At 33.6% G+C, this 14,856-nt stretch overlaps 3 protein-coding genes across 4 annotated transcripts; 1 reads left to right on the top strand and 2 right to left on the bottom strand.

The window, feature by feature from the left end:
- Positions 1-276: 276 nt before the first annotated feature.
- Positions 277-6,531, bottom strand: LOC116164870 (programmed cell death 6-interacting protein-like). The gene is made up of 8 exons (XM_031479117.1): positions 6,165-6,531; positions 5,993-6,111; positions 5,816-5,943; positions 1,153-1,306; positions 975-1,099; positions 821-922; positions 549-771; positions 277-497 (listed from the first exon to the last, which is right to left on the bottom strand). Exons 1-8 carry the CDS (start codon positions 6,368-6,370, stop codon positions 292-294), a joined length of 1,263 nt encoding a protein of 420 aa, XP_031334977.1. The 5' UTR covers positions 6,371-6,531; the 3' UTR covers positions 277-291.
- A 571-nt stretch (positions 6,532-7,102) lies between these two features.
- LOC116164375 (venom allergen 5-like) lies at positions 7,103-9,399 on the top strand. 2 transcript variants are annotated; one of them, XM_031478543.1, is made up of 7 exons: positions 7,103-7,123; positions 7,599-8,009; positions 8,061-8,313; positions 8,361-8,487; positions 8,535-8,602; positions 8,658-8,840; positions 8,901-9,399. In XM_031478543.1, the coding sequence occupies exons 2-7, from the start codon at positions 7,773-7,775 to the stop codon at positions 9,059-9,061; spliced, it is 1,029 nt and encodes a 342-aa protein (XP_031334403.1). In that variant the 5' UTR covers positions 7,103-7,123; positions 7,599-7,772; the 3' UTR covers positions 9,062-9,399. The 2 variants fall into 2 exon arrangements, with proteins under 2 accessions (XP_031334403.1, XP_031334404.1); XM_031478544.1 differs by lacking the exon at positions 7,103-7,123 and having other exon boundaries at positions 7,303-8,009.
- A 1,826-nt stretch (positions 9,400-11,225) lies between these two features.
- Positions 11,226-11,685, bottom strand: LOC116164960 (protein ILRUN-like; the record flags this gene model as incomplete). Its single annotated transcript, XM_031479217.1, is given in 2 exon segments — positions 11,226-11,371; positions 11,537-11,685. Coding segments are annotated over 2 exon segments (188 nt in total), but the record flags the coding sequence as incomplete, so codon positions are not given.
- Positions 11,686-14,856: the final 3,171 nt, after the last annotated feature.

The raw sequence follows: 14,856 nt of genomic DNA, 5'->3' as shown, positions 1-14,856 counted from the left end.
AACTATTTATTATACTAAACATATTTGTAATTACGAAATTGTTGGCTACAGTATTTCACTGAGCAACAAAAAAACTTCCTACTGCTCAAAAGTGGATAAGCATAGGCTAAAATCTGCATGTAGATCACCACTGATAAGCGGCGATAAAACCAAAAGTCCTTAGCAAGCGATTTAGTACGTAAATGAAATTAAGAAATCAACATCACTAATAAATATTACACTACCAATATGCGGGAATGTTCAAGAAAATCATTAAAATTGAAAGCAAACTGTATTCCTAAATAGCCATATTTATGGTGCATTATAGTTTGGGGAAAAGATAAGATTTGTTTGTGAGCAATACTCATTTAAATTATATACTAGTAAAGCATACCTATTCAAAAATTGTGTAGAATCACGTAATTTTGATATTTCCCCATTTTGAATTTCATTCTTCCGAAGCTCATAAGCTGCCATTGCTTGATGGACAACGACAGGCACAAGTTCACTGAACAAATCTAAAAGAAGGCACAACATGAGCAGATTAACGTTGACAGAAAAATATTTACCTTGGAAATTTTGGCTTAAAGGATAACCCAAGGGTACGATCTTAGCAAGTTGTGCTTTCCCAATAGCAGCAACAGATTTGATATCGGGTATTCTTTCGTGGTAAATAAAGTCATTGTCTTTTTTTGCTTCGTTTAAATTTCTTTGTGCTTTGTTGGCAAAATCTTGGAACATAGCTGCCTTTCCAGATCTGGTTTGTGCAGCTTTGAAAAGTTCCATGGCGCTCTAAAACAATGTGTAAATGATGCTAAAATTGAGTAGGTAACTACTTTACCTCAAGTCGAGTGATCTGTTCCCCAATAATCTTGTTGCTCTTACATACGAGACTTTGATAATACTCGGCTATAGCATGATAACCCGCCTGCTTCCCTGCAATCTGAAACATAGTGTCAATGGCAGTCGCTTTCGCATTATTGCAAAACACATACAGTGGCTATCCAGTCGCGATCCCAAAGTTGCTTTAAATTTTCACGTTGAAACATTTTCAAACATTCACTATATAAGTCTTCACACTGCGACGATAATTTCGCAACAATTTGATCCTTCATTTCATCTGAGGAGATTATTTCAATTCAGTATCGGATATTTAATGAGGGGGATTCTTACCGTGAATAGCTTTCAGGACAAATATTTCTTGGGCCTGAGCTAACATTAACGCCGACAATGCTCCAAGAGTATCGGGATTTAAATCTGGTGTCGGATCTTGTTGAATCGATAACATTACTGTAGATTTCAAATGGGAAAAAATGCCTGCAGCTTGCTAAAACAATTTCATAAATTAAAATATTAGAAGTAGTTAAGTTTGTTTACTTAATTTATATTCCACATAATGTACAGAAGTTTTTGGAAAATATACTTCCCAGTTCGTTAATAATAATAATAATAATAATAATAATAATGTGCCATTTTATACTTCTAAAATAAACATAAAGCTATATAAAACGGTAAAAAAAAACTATATTGTATTATCATATCTTTTAAAAATAATTATTATAGCAAGTACAATGCACAAAGATGAAAGTTATACAATTACAAAATTACTTGGCAACTCCTTGAAGACCTTATTTACTTTCTGATAAATAACAAATTCATATATCTGAATCAAAGTCACGTTAATGACACTTAAAAATTGTAAATATAGTAGGAAAAATGTAAGGATGATTAAACTGTGTAAAAAAAACTTAATCCGTTGGACTATGGTTTACATCGAAAACCGCTGTATTTTAATTCTACAAGAGACAAATTATCCAAAGGACCCTGAAGATTTGTCTAAGCCATTTAATTGCCAGACTATGCTTCAGAGAAAAAGTATGTCCCTGCAGAAGATTGGAACTAATGTGTTGTGACTTTTGTAAATGTAAAGGTAGTGTTTTGGACCAATGCAAAAACCGTGGGAAGTAATCAGTGAAACTTTCTTTAACAAATTAAAATCGAGCCATTGTGTGGGAAAATATTCTTAAACAAAAATCTAGCAACGTGGCGGCCATTTTTAAATATGGCGACCAAACCACCATGATCTGGTCCATGTGACCAATGTTTTTTAAGCTCCGGCCTATAGGTGTTTAATAAGGATCCGCTCAAAAACTTAGAGGACATGAGGCAGCTAACTCACTGTCTGCATTATTTATTTTCTAAACTTGCCGCATGCCATCACCTATCGCTCCTGTGTAAGTGCAACGTAGCGGAAATTACGCAGCATGAACTTCCGGTACACGTTTCTGTCCAGAAATGGCCGTCTAACTATCCCACTTAATCCTGTACACGGGGTTCCAGTATGTCTTTTTTTGCCCACTTATCTTCATTAATTTGGGGAACAATACCGGTGGTGCATAGGGATTTCATCGGTAAATTCTCTTATAGTCAATTACTAGGCTCCCCTAATATTTTAGAAGCAAAAGTCTTATACGTTTTTTTAGAGAAAAAAATACTCCATCTGTTCATACTATTACTAAATAATTTTCCGTTTTTTCAAAAACCGTAGAATCGAACAAAAATTAAAAAGGTTTTCATTTTACAATAAATCAATATGGCTTGGAATTACCTAAAAAAACAGCGATCACGTTTCATTATTTGCCTTTGAACGGTATATTAAATTTATATTTAGTTAAGAACTGCAGTACATAGTTCAAAATGTCCGTGAAAAACCATCAGGAAACGACAATACATTTCAACGTTTTGGCTGCAGTAGCGGAAATCGAATATAAGTTTACGGAAACAAATCTTCATCAAATACAGTTTTTTTTTCTTCGATTATGTAGGTACTCTGATTCCGGAAAATGATAAACAATAGTATCCTGAATACAGATGCAGCATAACATTCTTTAAAAACATTACCCTAAGATGCCTTTTATTGCGTCGGTTTTACGTTTGAAACAGAATTAAAATGAAAATCGTTGGACGTCAAACAACGATAACTTGCAATGCAAATGGGCCCCCGCCTTTGTAGTTTGTTAAAAGATTCCAAGATCACCTGATCTTATAAAAATGTATTTTTATTTGTCGATTTCTACGGTTTTTGAAAAATGGAAAATTACAACTAAAAGTATGAACAGATGCAGATTTTTTTCTCTAAAAAAAACGTATTTAGAGTTTTGCTCTAAAATAATTAGGGGAGCTAGTAATTGACTATAAAGAAATTACCATTGAAATCCCAATGCTGCGTTGCGCTAGGCACCACCCTGTATAAGAAAAATTTTAATACTTTATCTGCACCGACTAAAAATGTAATACCTAACTAATTCAATTCAACATAAAGGGAGTGCCCAACAAAATACTTTTTCAAATTCTTTAATCTAATGGGACACCTTGCATATTTTTATAGTTTTGAGTAGCCCTGTATTTAATGATTACAAATATATTATATAACAGTAGTTTCATTCCTCGTTCATTCTTTACTAACACATTTCTATTTCTTGAGGAAGTGGTACAAGAATTTGTGTTTGTTCATACAAGAACTGCGCCAATTTCTGCGCAAAAGCGTAAAACGCGACCTTGATCATTGAGTTATGTTGTTAAGAGTCTTCTTTACCTAAGCGCAACTTTTTTACATTATAGTGTATAGATGATTATAGCTGCAAGAGATAAGATGAATTTCTTGCTTTGTCAACTCCTGTCTTGGTCCTTAGTTAGTTCCCACCGACACTGGGCAGCGGCTGCACTTGTTACACTCAAATTGTTGATTTATCGCCCGCCAAGATACAGACATTATTTACAAAAATTATGATTTAATTTTTTGGGGTCATGTTTAGAAGTAACTTATCTAAAAAACTGTCGGTTTACTTTTTCCATAAATCGTCTTGATCGAGAGTAAAAAAATAAAACAGATTAGCGCAATAATCGGTGCGAAACATCTAATCTTTAAACATTCGGTATTAAGTTGCTATAAACTTTTTAAAAAAAATAGTCCGAACATTTTGTAGATAAAGGTCTAAATTTATAAAATAGTTCTTAAAAAAAATTGTTTTTTGAAAAACAACTAGAGTTTTTATGGCGGGCGCTCTTATGGAAATTTACATTGGGTGCAGTGGGTACAGAAGACTCTTAACCAGTAATAAAAAAATGGTTTATTTATGATTCTTAATTTTCGTAGCTTCTTATAGTTTGAGATGAGAAATGTTTAGTTTTTTCATATGCATGACGATTTTGTATAGTAGCAGTTACTGCTATCTATATGTTTCACAGTGGGTGCGTTCACCAGACGAAGCGCTTCACGAACGTTACAAAAATGTCTGTTGAACAACTCGCTCAACTAGCACTTAAAAATCACTACTATGAAATACTAAAAAAATTGTATTTGAAATACAAAATGTATGTATTTCTAAAGGCCTGTTTAGAGTTTGCAAGTTTTATTGCAGGCAATAAAAATTACGGCAATATTTATTGCTGCAACAAATAGCAAGTGTTTACAGTCTGCAATTTTCATTGCATAGTACCAACCCTATAACTTTAAATAAGTGTGTACAAAATATCTTCGATTTATCATTTGCATTTAACTTGTTCTTCACTTATCTATTTATTGTGCATTTCAATCAAGATGAACAACAGAGATATCAAAATATCTGCACACTTCACATCGTTGGTGCCATAATTCTAGATGTTGGCATTAAAAATTCCCCTAAAATAGTCACCAGAATTGCAATTGCAATGCAATAAAAATCGCTCCGGATCTACTTCTAGCAACGCAATAAAAATTGCAACAGTTGATCGAAAAGTACACTTGCGCGCATGTGTGCAATAAATATTGCTGCAATTTTTATTTACCACAATAAAGCTTGCAAACTCTAAACAGACCTTTAACACACATCACATGCAAGTATTCCAATAGTGCCAAGCCTTGTCATTATCCACATGTTATTTGAAGAACCGAAAAATCAAAAAATAGTCATGCAAGTAAAAGTTTGTTGATCTACATTTTACAAAACTCACAAAATCAGCTCTAGCAGCAAGAAAAGGTCGAGGAAAAGGGCTCTAAAATAACCTATAGCAGAAAAAAACGAACCAAATAACACCCAGTTTGTATTTTTCGTGTTCGTGAGTTAGTGATAATAGTATATTACATTATGAGGAGCTAAAGTGTTACTTTTTATGGCGAGTCAGTGTTCCAGCAAAATACTGACGAGCCATAAGAAGTGACTTCAACTACTCCTCCATTTGAAGTAAAAACCAATCCAGTTTTTGAAAATACTTCATTCATTCATTAGAAATAAGACGAGCTAAACAAAACTTGACTCTTCAAAACTTGGATGCTGCAGGAACGAGCTCAGAGTTTAATTTCAATAATGGTAATATGACTAACAGCACTTTCAACATTAACTATTATTTAAATAAATAAATAGCTTCTTTGATCGACTATATTTTTATTTCTGTTAAAATTAGAAGGAAAGATCAACGCACTTGCTAGGTGAACGAAGAACCTAATGTAAATAACATCAAATTGTCAAAGCAAAACAATGTGACACTGGCACTGAAGGGTTTTAATGCCTAGGCACTAAAATACTTCACTGCCGCTTGTTCGATTGTTCTAAAAAGTCAAACTTTAACTCAGTGCTGGGCTACGTAATGTCAATATTATATGACGTTTGAAGAAAAAATATTTTTTAAACTACATTATTATAAAAGTCGAAGTAGCATAACATAAAGGAAAGTAAGTCAGTAGTAGATAAATATGCTGCATCAGAAGAGCAATTGTTTAAATTGCTTCCTACATAACATTTAAATCTTTAATGCGACTCTTAAGTGAACACATTACAAAAATCTTTTGTGGAATTACCTGCAACAGTTTAGCGGCCAGTTTCAAGCTTTCATCATTCTCAACACTTTGTGTTGCAGCCACTGAACTCTGTAGCGCTGCAATGTTAAAGAGGATGCACATTTTTTCGTATGCCAAAGATGAAATTGCTAAAAAAATCGACACTAACTTGGGTTAATCCTGATACCTTCAACTTACTTAAACTTATTCGACCACCAAAAATGGACCCTTTATCGAAAGCATCCTTCCACTTGAAGGGTATTTGGACTTCTTGTGCGGGTACTTTCGTTTCCAAAGAAACAAGTTGATCATAGTAGCTGCAATACAAATTTCGTTAACGATACAAGAACAAACGAGTAACAAGACGGACCTGTAAATGACTTCCAACGAACTTTCGTACTTCTCAAATGCTCGCCAGATAGCATTATTCCGTAACTTGGAAAACTCGTTGATTTGTTCAGAATAGTCTTCGGGTTGGTCCGCAGTGCTGTACCTGGACTGAATTAGATTCTTCAAGGGGTTCACAATATCAACTTCTGACGGTTTCTTTAAGGGCACCGATAATAAATCTGCCATTTTTAGGTATTGAGGAATTCACAAAGGAATTCTGGACACCAATTATTTATTACAGTGGTATTTTGAAGAGGTGATATCACCTCCAACCAATCTAAATCTTTCTTTTATTTAGGATGATTAACCGTCAAGGACAATGGTCAAAGTACGAACTGTCTACGAATACATTGCGAAGAAACCCGGACGTGACTGCATTGCGGTAGGGTAGGGACAATTTCAATGTGCTACGATGCCAGATCTAACAGAAAAGTCACCTTTTTTCGTTGGTTACTATATACAAGGCTTTTATTTCAAAACAAGAACGTTAAAAGTGCCTAACGTCCTTGTTTCAAAACAAACCACTTTAGTTTTTACCACGGTGGTATACACAGGTCTGGAACCTTAGATCATAATGTATGATGTAAGCTGGAAAACCTTTCTTTGAGATATACGTCACAGAGCCCGCCACAATCATTATTCATATCGTTTTGAATAAACCCTTAAAACCGCACATGTTCATTATTTTTTTGCTAATCAGCCTCTATTTTTAAATAATTTACTGTCCAAAAAAATGTTTTATGGTTTCAGGTAGGAAAACGCTTATTAAATTAGAACTACGGGGAATTCAACTATACTGTAAACCCCCATTTAGTGTACCTATAATAAGGACAATAAACACCAGCCGCTTAAAAAATGTATTGACATTTTTAACATTTTATAATTTTATACAAGCAGATTACGCTTGCTGTTAGAACAAGTGCATTTGTGCTAATGTAGGTATGCAAACAAAAGAATAGACGTAATAATAATAAAATAATAATATAATAATAATAGCAGCTTTTCACGTGTTTAGTACATATAATTAATCGGTTTGCCTTTATTGAAAGGTGCTACTGTTAAATTCACTAAGATCGGTCCACAAATAAGAGTTACTTCTGCGAATACGCGCACGTTGGTTTTCACATGTTTAATTCATTAAACAATTGATTTGGCTTCATTGAAAGGTGCTACTGGTAAAATTTCATCATGATTGGTAAATTGGTTCATAAATAAGAAAGTGAAGGAGCCAGAAACGTAATATAAAAAATTACACAAATTCTGCATCGGTCGGGAATCGAACCCGGGTCGGTCGCGTGGTAGCTACAACAATTCAATGCTACAACCATTGTTGCTACGCGTCGGTCCGGTGCAGCGCGCTCTGTGTGAGTATCTTAGATCATATAAACAATGATCTAAGGTGAGTTGAGTATAGTATAGGCAGGGAAATGCGCGAGCTGCGCGCCCCCACTTCGCTCTAGTGAGCGGTACCTAGACGAACGACGACGACGACGGCTAGCATGTTATATATGGATATGGATCTGTAGGTAGATCGACTAATCAGGATAACTAAATTATGACACTCAAGTGACACATTTTTTTATTACCTATGTTGTACACCATTTTACAGCCCGCACTTATTTTATGTCTTAACATAATTTTAAGCGACGCAATCCCATACAGAGACTTGAGAAGTATCCTCAGCAAAAAAAATACCATCAATTGGCTCGATAGTTTCAACAACAGCGACGTTTCACCAAATCCTTATTGTCGAATATGTTGTATAACTATAAAATCTGAAACTATCGGGAAACAATGCGGCTGGCACACACTCTGCAAATATAAGGTGGGTTGCTGTTGCAGTAATATGCCAGTTGCATGCGGTCTCCAATTATAGCAAAATGAGGTCGGCCGCAAATGTCGGGGATATATTAAAATTCACTTTACAAAATCCGAGAGGGACGCACTTTTAGACGCTCACAATACACTCAGAAATTACGTGGCTAGCGGACAAGAAAGGCGTGGAAATCCGGGACCTCAACCCAGTGCCTCCAATATGAGAGCCTTACAATGGAGCGAAGAACTGGCACTGGTAGCAGATCGATGGATTAGTCAGTGCATATACTCCAATGATATTTGTAGAGATCTAGGTTTGCAAATGCATTTAAATTATTAGTACCTTAATTACATATTGTAGACCGGTTTCCGGTGGGTCAAAATATTGTACGGGGAAACTTTGCTACGAATGATTTACTGTCTTTCATTAAAGAGTGGTACGATGAAGTCTTGTACTTTAATGCCATTGAGGTAGACTCCTTTCATTTGTATGTATCTATAAATATGAAAAAGAATTTCAATTGCCAAGTTTTAGACCAGATGGAAATAGTTCATTATTTACCAAATATACGCAAATGATGTGGGCAGACACATATCAAATTGGTAAGATTTTGTATAAGTAATAATGTGTTCATTAATCTGTTTTCTGTATGGTAAGGTTGTGCCAGAGCAGCTTTTCAGACTCCGATAGGTTCCAAAGTAAGTTACGTAGAACACTTTTTCTGTAATTACGGGCCGTCTGGAAATATTCCAAATCAACCAGTTTATTTAAAAGGACCAGCCTGCACTGCATGCCCTGAAGGAACAAGTTGTACTTTGGAGTATCCCGCACTTTGCGAAGGTGAAAAAAATATATATACTTATATAGGATCCAAATATTCACTGGTCGTTATATTTGTAGTGGATATAGCGATAGAACTGGAAAAAGCAGCCTCAGGTATAATGGTGCGGAAGCAAAGCCTTAAATCAAGGGTGAAGTATCATAATACTGGAGCTTCATCAGTGAAACCACCCTTACGGAGTTATGCGTACATATTTCTTCTGTATTGGACATTTTTATAATTGTGATATATCATAGAAAAAAGTAACGTTTTTCCGAATTAGAAAAACACTGTTGTATACCAGAGGGCTATCGAATTCATAAACATCCGTACTGGACATTGTTTTTTGCGACTCTGTAATTATTAAAAAATTACATATAATTATAAAATAGGCAAGGCGAGACGCAAGGTATAGATCTCATAGGGGAACGAAATAACATCCTCTACTACTCTCGGCACCCATTACTATAATGATCCATTTATTTTCCAGTCACTAAACACAAAGCGCCGTATTCAATCGAAACGTAAGAATAAGAATGGCATTTTACAACTTATCCCGTATATAGAGGGTACCACCGTCACCATCATTAATTTGTCAACGACCTTCTTTTTTGTCGGCAGCCTGTGTGCAGATGTGAGATGTGTCACGTTCGCCTTTAGTTTCAATATTAATTAACATTGATAAAAACTGCATTATGTACAGATGCACAGTGATATTTTAACATACTTAGGTAGGTATTAATTTTTTTATTTTTTAAATTAAAATTAAAAAGAAAGCAAGGACTGAACTTGTTAAGCGATCAGGTAAACAAAGAAAAAATCTTTTAAAAAATGGGGGTCCCTATTTGAAAATAAAAGGTGTATGACGCTAAAAACTAAAAATATTTGTAAAAAATGTTTTTAACAGTCATTAAGGTTCCTCCTTTTATTTTTACTCGTAGTTAGTTGTACATTGTAAAATCAGGTCTCAATACTTTTATAAAAATTCTAAGATATTTTTGAAAAATGTCATTGCGGGGCCCCAACATTTTTTTTTCAAAAATCCGTGCCATTATTTTTCATTCCCATATGGTTAATATACATATCCAGAACTCAAACAAAACCTGTCAAGTCGTTACCTCGAAAAATTGGCAACGGACGTACTTACAGGGTGTTTCAAATTCGTGGCTCATCATTGGGATCTCTGAAATGATGAAAGATGCAGTTTAGGTTAAATGGGGGCAAAGTTGTGATTTTTATGGTAAACAAATTATCCGAGAAGTTTTAGATACTACACCCTGTATTAATAGGGATGTAATGGAAGTGGTTATATCGGAACCGAATTCTGAAGCAGAGTTTGGTTTATTGGAACGGAAATCGGAAATGGAACCGTAATCACAGGCAGAAGAGAGAAGAAAGTGCAAAATCAGTAGGAAGTTCCGCTCTTTCAATTTTAGTAACAAAAACAGATAATTCTTTCAACACGCAAATAAAGAACACAATCGAACTGTTGTTTTGTACAAAAGCTATTCGCGTCAATTGTTTGAAAATTTAATGAAATTGAAGCATCTTTTAACAATAAATGAAAGATCAACAACTATTCTGAAAGAATGTAGAAAATTTGCTGTGACTAGCACAGATACCACCCGCACACTGTATAAAAGTAACGAAATGTGCTAACGTTGGGTTAACCATTACACTGTACTAAATAGAAAATAAATTTCAAATTGACTAAGATTACTAACAATGATTATTTTAATTTATTATTCAATCAGAATTACATAAACTTATATAAAAGTAATTTTTTTTCTCTCAAACTATCTTAATAAGTCTAATATAAAAGTAAACTTATACAGACACGTCATTGATCAATATTATTTATATGTACAATTTTTACAATGTTTAGTGTAATATAATGTAATAGTAGTTATGCTATTGGTCATTTCAACAATTGAAACTGTGTATCGTTATGTAATAAACTACCTTTAGATAACATCTATTTAATAAATATTTATAAAGAATATAAATAATATAATAAAGGTTTGTGATCAGCATTGGTGATTGGTTTTTGCCATTCTGTTCGTAAACTTAAAAAATATGAAGTGCAAAAGAAAAAAGTTTCGTGAATAGAGAGTAAATAGGTTATAAGTGTTTCGCCTTACATTCTTTCAAGATTTTATTGAAACAGCCACACATTATTCAAGCTTCAAGATAAAACACAATCGTCGTAACTTTAAATGACGATTATAAAACAAATTAAGCACATTTCACAATTAACGACAAACAAATTATAGTTTACTGAGATCAATTTTGTTAGTAGTATGGTCAATCAACGATAAATGCCTACAAAAGTCATTGTTAGTAGAAAACCAATAAAAATGCATAAACTCAGTTCACCCGTTATAAATATTATATGAAACATACCCTCAGACAAAATATATAAATTTTATTTAAAAATACAGAAAATCAATTAAGTGCTATCACAACAATGGTGTTAAAGTTCATTGGCACTAAAGGTCACAGAGTTTTTAGACTAGCACATTCCTGAATCTGGATCAGGAGTCGAACCCCCCTTTAAAAAAAAGCTTGTCATTACACATCATTTGATAGAGCAATATTAGAATAAACTTAGTACAATTACATCACGAATCCACTAGAATCCCTTGCATTTGGTTACTAGCACAACTTATACGATGTGATTGCACCACTTTTATTCTGATATCACTCTAATACCTACTTGTACATTCCCGTTCGCTCTAGGTTGAATAAATGGATTAATTGAAACGGTACCTAAGTTTGATGAACCTAAGTCACTAAAATGAGATAGTTGTTGAGTTAGAGCCATTGTCCCTTCTTCGACTACTGTTATAATCGCCCATAAAGGATCTGTAACAAAAATAAGATACTTGAGTGAGTGAATTAGTTAAGTGTATACCAGTGCTTTCATAATTAGTTGTAAAATAGTCAATTTAAATTAAATCGCAATTGAAGATTTAAGTTAAACAAGAGGAGTCATTTTTTGGGGTGCAATAGACATTCTCAAAAGTAGAAACACCATAAGGTACATTTTTTAAAAAGAACTCTGTAACTGCTTCCAATACTGTAAGCACATCATCCAAATAAATTCAAAATCTTTTTTATGAAATTTTTACTCAAATTTCCATACCAAAAAAAAACGGAAGCAATGCCAAGGCAAGAGAAGATATGGCAGACAGATGGATACAGGCTGTCAATGAGATGTTTGAAATTAATCTTAAAATTAATACATGTGAAGGGTCTCTGCAACTGTTCAGCCTTAAGAGATTAGTAAGACCTTAAAATAATTGATAGGTATACTTGAAGCATAATATATGACCTAAGCGTCAATATTATACCTATCATTTTTTAAGGACTTACTAATCTCTTAAGACTGAAGGCCATGGAGACTCCGTCACACACATTTATTTAGATTTTTGGTCGATTACTACATAATTTCCTTTGAAATGTGTCTATGTTTATTTTCTGTGCAAAATTATAAAGTTTTAGCCTTTGTTTATTAATTAATAGTTATTCCATCGACCGTTAGTACTTTGGGTAAAGTTCAGGTGTTTATTAAGTACGGTAGGCTTCGGAAGCAATCGTTTCATTTGAAATGCCATTCGATTCAAATGTTAAACAGTGTTATCTTAATAACACATGTCAATTTGTTATTAAAGTAAAAATAGTTGCCATTAAAAAAATGTATGCCCCCCTTGACCATGCAAAGGTATGCCACTTATAAGAAATTAGATTGGTAGCAAACTTTTTATAATTATGGATAGCATACAAAACTTGCAAACATTGTAGTTTTGCAGATATATCAGCGTTCCAGACAAAATGTCCACCCTGTATAAGTCCACACGTGCTACTTAAATTTGTTGAATTACAAATTACGTTTTTACCATTCCATCCCTGATAACGAGAGATAACGAATACAATTGCACATCCACCACACCACAGGATTTCCTTGGAAATCCGCTGACATCTTCCAATATAAAGAGATTCGCAAATATTCACTGAGAATTCTTATCCAATTTATTATGTTGGGAGTCCTACCTTACCCTCCGAAATCTGTTTCGTTCTAAAGTACACAGATCAAGCTTCAGTTTTCTGTATCCATCAATGACTCCTCTCAGACTATAAAATCAATCAGATCTATTCACTAAGCAGGTTGACTTCTTGTCAATGTTGACAATTAACAAAAATGGCGGTTTTCAATTCTGTAACAGTTGCTATGGAGATTGAATAACTAAATCATTTCAAGTTGATATGAAAGTTGACAAACAGTTACATTTCCTATTCTGTAAACGTTTGTCAATTGATACTAGTCAACAAATAAATAAGTCGTCAACTGAAAGGCAAGCAAGTACTTATAACAATTTGACATGGATTTTTTTATTCTTAATAACCTTTTTCACAATATAATGCAAATGTATGTATGTTATAATTTCTTTTTTTAAATTATTATAATGTTATAAGTGTTTACTCATCTCTAACATTATTATGTACCTTAATTTTTAAGGAGGGAGATAAATATTAACCGGCGGACTTTAACGGATAGTAGTAATCCCCTGAATATTTCAGATAGCTTATTTAAGAAATTATTTAGAATTAACAAGCAAACCGCATATTGGTTAGCAGGAGAATTGGGTCCTCATATGAGAGATGGAAGCAGGTCTACATCTATTCCCATAATGCTTCGGGTACACAGATAAACATGTATTGATAGAATTTCAAGAACATTATTTTAGTTATTTACTGCAATTCAGTTCCTTGCTCAAGGTTCATACCAAAAAGCAGTAGGTCAAGACTTTTTAATTAGTATGTCGCAAACCTCTGTCAGTAGATGCCTTATTGAAGTTACCAATTTAATTTTTGTGTTTTTTGTAGTCATATTTAATTTATGGATGAAATGAGCGAAAACAAATTAGGAAATTACGAAACGATTTCAAAGTATGGTTAGAAGAGTGAGGTTTTAGGTTAGAATAACTAGATTTATTTGAACTACTATACATATTTGCAGCGTTGCCACATAGTAATTATTGACAACTTTAATGTCAATTAGCAGTCTTATCAACGCTGTTACCGAATACCAAATATTTTCCACATTGAGAATATTAGTTGATATCAAGTCAACTATTGACGGTAGTCAACCACGTTAGTGAATAGATCTGAATGATTCAATTCTTATTTTCTTTCTCCCTTTCTGGTTACGTTACAATTGCAAGAACTCATCAATTTTGTTGGAAAAATGGCAAAGCATGTCTTGATGGACAGAAAAATGATAGTCACTACTTTCCATTTTTACCAGATAAAGATATCTATCACAGGGACCTCTGAAACCATAGAAGATATGGCAAATCAGAGAAAAGATTCGTAATTAAAGAGTTATTATCGTGCTTTAAAAAAAACAGAAAATTCCGATAATTTCGCAGATATTCCAGAAAAACCGATTTCGTTTTAATTTTTTCTGATGTATTTGGCCAGGATACAACAAAATAAAACAAGTTAAAAAGTAATCGTAAACGATTTACATAAAGCGCATTTCCACTTGCATTCATTTCCCATTTGTAAGATGCAACTTCTTGTTAAAATCGTAAAAATCCGGCCACAAATATGAAAGATAGCGTTGCACATGGGCAATCCATTTTTGACGTGCTACTTCAATTTCAGTTTATGAGAAGAATTTCATTTCAATGCTTTTCTAAATAGGAAAGTTGGAACTGCGCATGCGCAAACCTAAATTTTGAAACTAATGTTAGATTTTCCTTTGTTCCAAGCGCCTAAGTATCAAATTTCACTTAAATGCTTCCATAGATAAAAAAGTTGGCATTGCGCATGCGCAAAATAAAATTTTGAAACTGGCGCTAGATTTTCCTTTATTCCAAGTGCCTATGTATCAAATTTCGTTTAAATTCTTCCATAAATAAAAAAAAGTTGGCACTGCGCATGCGCAAAACCAAATTTTGAAATTGGCGTTTGATTTTCCTTTATCCCAAGTGCCTATGTATCAAATTTCGTTTAAATTCTTCCATAAAT

This window comes from Photinus pyralis, unplaced genomic scaffold, assembly GCF_008802855.1.
Source record: "Photinus pyralis isolate 1611_PpyrPB1 unplaced genomic scaffold, Ppyr1.3 Ppyr1.4_LG2, whole genome shotgun sequence".
NCBI lineage: Eukaryota > Metazoa > Arthropoda > Insecta > Coleoptera > Lampyridae > Photinus > Photinus pyralis.
The sequence above is the reverse complement of the archived record's forward strand: the minus strand, read 5'-3'. Positions and strand labels throughout refer to the sequence as shown.

Bases quoted from the DNA above. Each gene is read 5' to 3' on its own strand.
- LOC116164870 (XM_031479117.1), bottom strand. From the start codon at position 6,370: ATGGCAGATTTATTATCGGTGCCCTTAAAGAAACCGTCAGAAGTTGAT. The intron at 6,112-6,164 runs GTCCGTCTTGTT...TTTGTATTGCAG, and splicing joins TCGTTGGAAGTCATTTACAG to CTACTATGATCAACTTGTTT. The intron at 5,944-5,992 runs GTAAGTTGAAGG...CGATTTTTTTAG, and splicing joins TGGTGGTCGAATAAGTTTAA to CAATTTCATCTTTGGCATAC.
- LOC116164375 (XM_031478543.1), top strand. From the start codon at position 7,773: ATGTTGTACACCATTTTACAGCCCGCACTTATTTTATGTCTTAACATA. The intron at 8,314-8,360 runs GTTTGCAAATGC...TACATATTGTAG, and splicing joins TGATATTTGTAGAGATCTAG to ACCGGTTTCCGGTGGGTCAA. The intron at 8,603-8,657 runs GTAAGATTTTGT...CTGTATGGTAAG, and splicing joins GGCAGACACATATCAAATTG to GTTGTGCCAGAGCAGCTTTT.